Here is a 3,676-nt window from a genome sequence, read left to right on the forward strand (position 1 = left end):
GCCTGCCTGCGGTGCGTGAAAACGCAAAGCGCAGCACAGGTCACGACCCACTGCGCCGCGCAGTACGCGCAGTACGCGCAGCACAGCGTCGGAGATACCATCTCCTACAACCGGAGTGGGAATGCCGATACGAATGGAGAGACAAACGGTGGGTTGGGTGCTGGGTGGTGATGATGTGATACCCTAAGATATAAAAGGTCGTCACTCACGATCCTCCTGTTCCCATAACCCCCAACTGGAACAGTAAGAGATCCACAACTGGAACAGTAAGATCCTCAACTGGACCAGTCAACCCCTCAACTGGAACGCACAGCCCTCATCAACTGGACCGGACCAGACTCCGTCCCCTCCAGTGAATCGACCCAAATAACCACCGACCAAGCGATTTGCAATAACCTTACCCGAACGAGACAAGTGACCATCCTTACCAAGACCTTGAACCGAGACCCGCAAAGTCGACCAAAGCCAACGTTCAATATCAGTGAGCCCTAACCTTTGCCTACCAGGACGTAGCCCATCTGTGTCTTTGTTTCCTACCGTGGAACGACCCAAATACTCTCAGGAGCACCCCGACCCCAAGGATCCACTCCTGGTATCGGAGATGTCTGGGAGACCACAGACACCCCAGCCATCCCAAATCCCCCTGGTTTCACCCGATGGGTCAAGCCAGGGAGGAAAGAGAAAGGCCCAAGCTACCCCCGAGGTCACGTCCTTTTTCAAGAGAAGGAACTCGATGCCCGACAGTACCCTCAGGCTCCCTGGAGGCACTAGCCTTCGCCCAGGCTTTGAGTTGAACCCGGAAAACTTCAACTTTGGGCCCACCGGCCTCGACCCCAGAGGTAGTGCTACCAACAGAGTACATGGTTCCAAGGCTCAGGCAGCTGGTAGCCGTGAGAACGGAGCAAGATCCAGACCCAGAACCGACCCCAACCCTGCCGAGATTGTCGACCTCGAGGCAAGAGAGGAACCACCAAACCCAAGCGGTAGCACCTCTCAAGCCAGACCATCCATCGACGACGACGAATTGTTCCTCGCCTGGCTCCACCCCATGGACGAAGACTTGGATGACATCGAGAACGACCAAGCGAACCCTGCGTCGAAGCCAACTCAGGGGTCGCTCACTCCGACCCAGCCCCAAACTCAGACTCCTCCAAAGCAAGTCACTGTCACCCAAGACTGGCGAGACCTGTTCTGGGATCGCTGGGACAGGGCGATCAGCACCGAGGACTACAGAGCAGCAGCACAGACCATTGATGTTGGAGGCATGAATAGCCTGCTTTGGAGCACGGTTACAAGCAAGCTCCAGGGCACAGTCGAGTGCAGAAAGTGCAAGAAGACCTCGAACACCCCATGGAAGACTGTCAAGCATGGCAAAGACGAAGTCCACCTGAGATGCCCACGAAAGGAGGGCACGACTCCGTGCCAAGGACAAATGACGGCCTTTCAGTTCTGGGCGCACATGCGCCACGCGACCAGGGAGTTCAGACAATCATTCGTGAAGTCCTACACTGACCGGTTCAAAGACCGGTTTCACACCAAGTGTGGTTTTGAAGTGGATGGCTATGACAGAGAGACCGAAAGTCCAATGGCGTCCCAAGCAGTTGAATCCACCATGGAGATTGTCAAGGCCACGCCAACCACACCCAGAACCACTTCCCAGGCAGTGGGAACCGCTACCGGAATCATACGAGCGACCCGCCACAACAGAGACGTCGACCAGGGGACTGAGCCAACAAGCACCAGACCCCAAGTCGATGAGAGGGGCCCCATGGCAAAGGAGCATCCAGCCGTCCCACAGGTAGTGGCAAGCACTAAAGCTGCTGTTGCTAGAAAGAGCACTGAGGTCAGCCTGGCCGAGGCACTCGAAGCAGCCAAGACGAGCGCCGACCTGATTCAGCAACTCATCTTCGAGACGCTGATTGAGGATTGGATGGATGCAAGAACCAAAGCACTCATCCACAAGATTGCCAAAGCAAACGAAGCCGTGCGCAAGGCCCGAGACCAAGCCCAGATGATCTCAAAGCAGATGGATGCAACCCAGGCCCGAGGCACCAAGCACCAAGCCCAAATTGGGCAGACCCATCCGAACCAGGCCCACATTGCGCAGGACCAAGGCAAGCCAGTCACGTACAAGGCCGCCTTGATGAAGAACATCGCTACCACAGAGCGAATCATCGGTCGTATGGACGAGACCCAGCAAATCCAAGAATGGAAGAGGGTCCTCACGACAGGTAGAATGCCTGGCACGTCCAAGACAATCCAGCCAAGAACCACCAACAACCCTGTGGTGGTCCCAGGAAACATCCCCAACGACGAGCTCAAGAACGAAAAGTTCAAGGAGATCGTGACCAACATGGAGTGGATGTACATTGAGGGGATACGATGTGGTGATCTGGGTCGCATCCGCCGCAACCTGAAAATGTGCGGACTCGACACAAGGGAGTTTGCTGAACTCAACTTCCCCGAGGCTTCGGTGATGGAGGTCCTCCTTCAAGACAAAACAAAGAAAGACCGGATTGCAGCCGAGTTTGAGGCGTTATCCTCAGAACACGGCAAGGTCAGGGTCATTCAAGCCTATGATGTGATCAACGGTTTCAAGCACCACGGACTCAGTCTCCCAAAGACCGAGGTAATCAAGACCTTCATCGTCAAGTCGGTCCGACAAGCGGCAAAGGCAAAGTCGACCCCTGTGCGTCGATGCATTCAAATGAGGGTGCCCGAACAATACCGGCAAGAGTACGACGAACTTCTCGTCAGAGCCATGTCGGGCAAGGAAATCAAGAAAGATGATGTCAAGGCGGTGCCCCAGGCCATGCCCCGGGCAGTGTCCCAGGCAGTGTCTCAGACTCCTACAGAAGGGAGGCCCCCAAACCTGACCGCAGAACGACGAGGCGGTAACAGCTCGAACTTGCTCAGTGAACCAGTTGAAAGTGGCAGTCGGACCCTTGCCAATGGACGAGCTGGCCGGAAAGCAAGTGCAGCCGTCCAGGCACCGAGTGGCGCAGCACCGCGCATGGCCATGACCGGACGACACGCGTCATCCGGGCCAACCATGACGACTGATCGGGTCATGAGTACACAACAGACCGAGAGCCAAAGACCCAACCTCGAGCACGAGGTGATGGATATGGACTCGTCGAGCGATGGGGAGGGGCAGACGCCCAGCAGAAATGCACTCCCCATCCGATTATGAATCCAGCCCAGACAACAGGAGACGGCAGAGTTCAGACATCTCTGACCGTTGCATCCTTCAATGTCTGTGGCTTGGCCAACAACCATACTGCTGTGAAGGACCTCATAACGAACATGAAGATTGATTTTATCGGTCTTCAAGAAACTTTACTCAAAACAAAAGATCGAAATCCCCTCAGAGACTACACCATCACTATCCCAGGAACGCAGGGAGAAGCTGGGAGAGGAATGGCGTTCCTCTATAACCCAGCGACAGTCGACCCACGAGACATATCCAACGTGGAGGTCCGCAACGACGGAGCCACCATGTGGTTCAAGTACAAGGACAACATCCACATAGGGAACTTTTACTTAAGCCCCAGCATGAAGATCGAAGCATTCAGGGCCGCCATCAAGTCCATACAGCAGAAGGCGTCGGACCCCGACACCCAGGTGATCGTTGTCGGGGACTTCAACACCAGACTGGCTGCACTCCAGGGGAGAC

At 55.5% G+C, this 3,676-nt stretch overlaps 1 protein-coding gene across 1 annotated transcript; it reads left to right on the forward strand.

Annotated features, from left to right (window-relative positions):
- Positions 1 to 400: 400 nt before the first annotated feature.
- BJ171DRAFT_513272 (uncharacterized protein) lies at positions 401 to 1,571 on the forward strand (the record flags this gene model as incomplete). Its single annotated transcript, XM_053111747.1, has 1 exon — positions 401 to 1,571. A coding segment is annotated over exon 1 (970 nt), but the record flags the coding sequence as incomplete, so codon positions are not given.
- Between the last annotated feature and the right edge of the window lie 2,105 nt (positions 1,572 to 3,676).

The sequence above is a fragment of the Polychytrium aggregatum genome (assembly GCF_025602895.1).
Source record: "Polychytrium aggregatum strain JEL109 chromosome Unknown BJ171scaffold_30, whole genome shotgun sequence".
NCBI lineage: Eukaryota > Fungi > Chytridiomycota > Chytridiomycetes > Polychytriales > Polychytrium > Polychytrium aggregatum.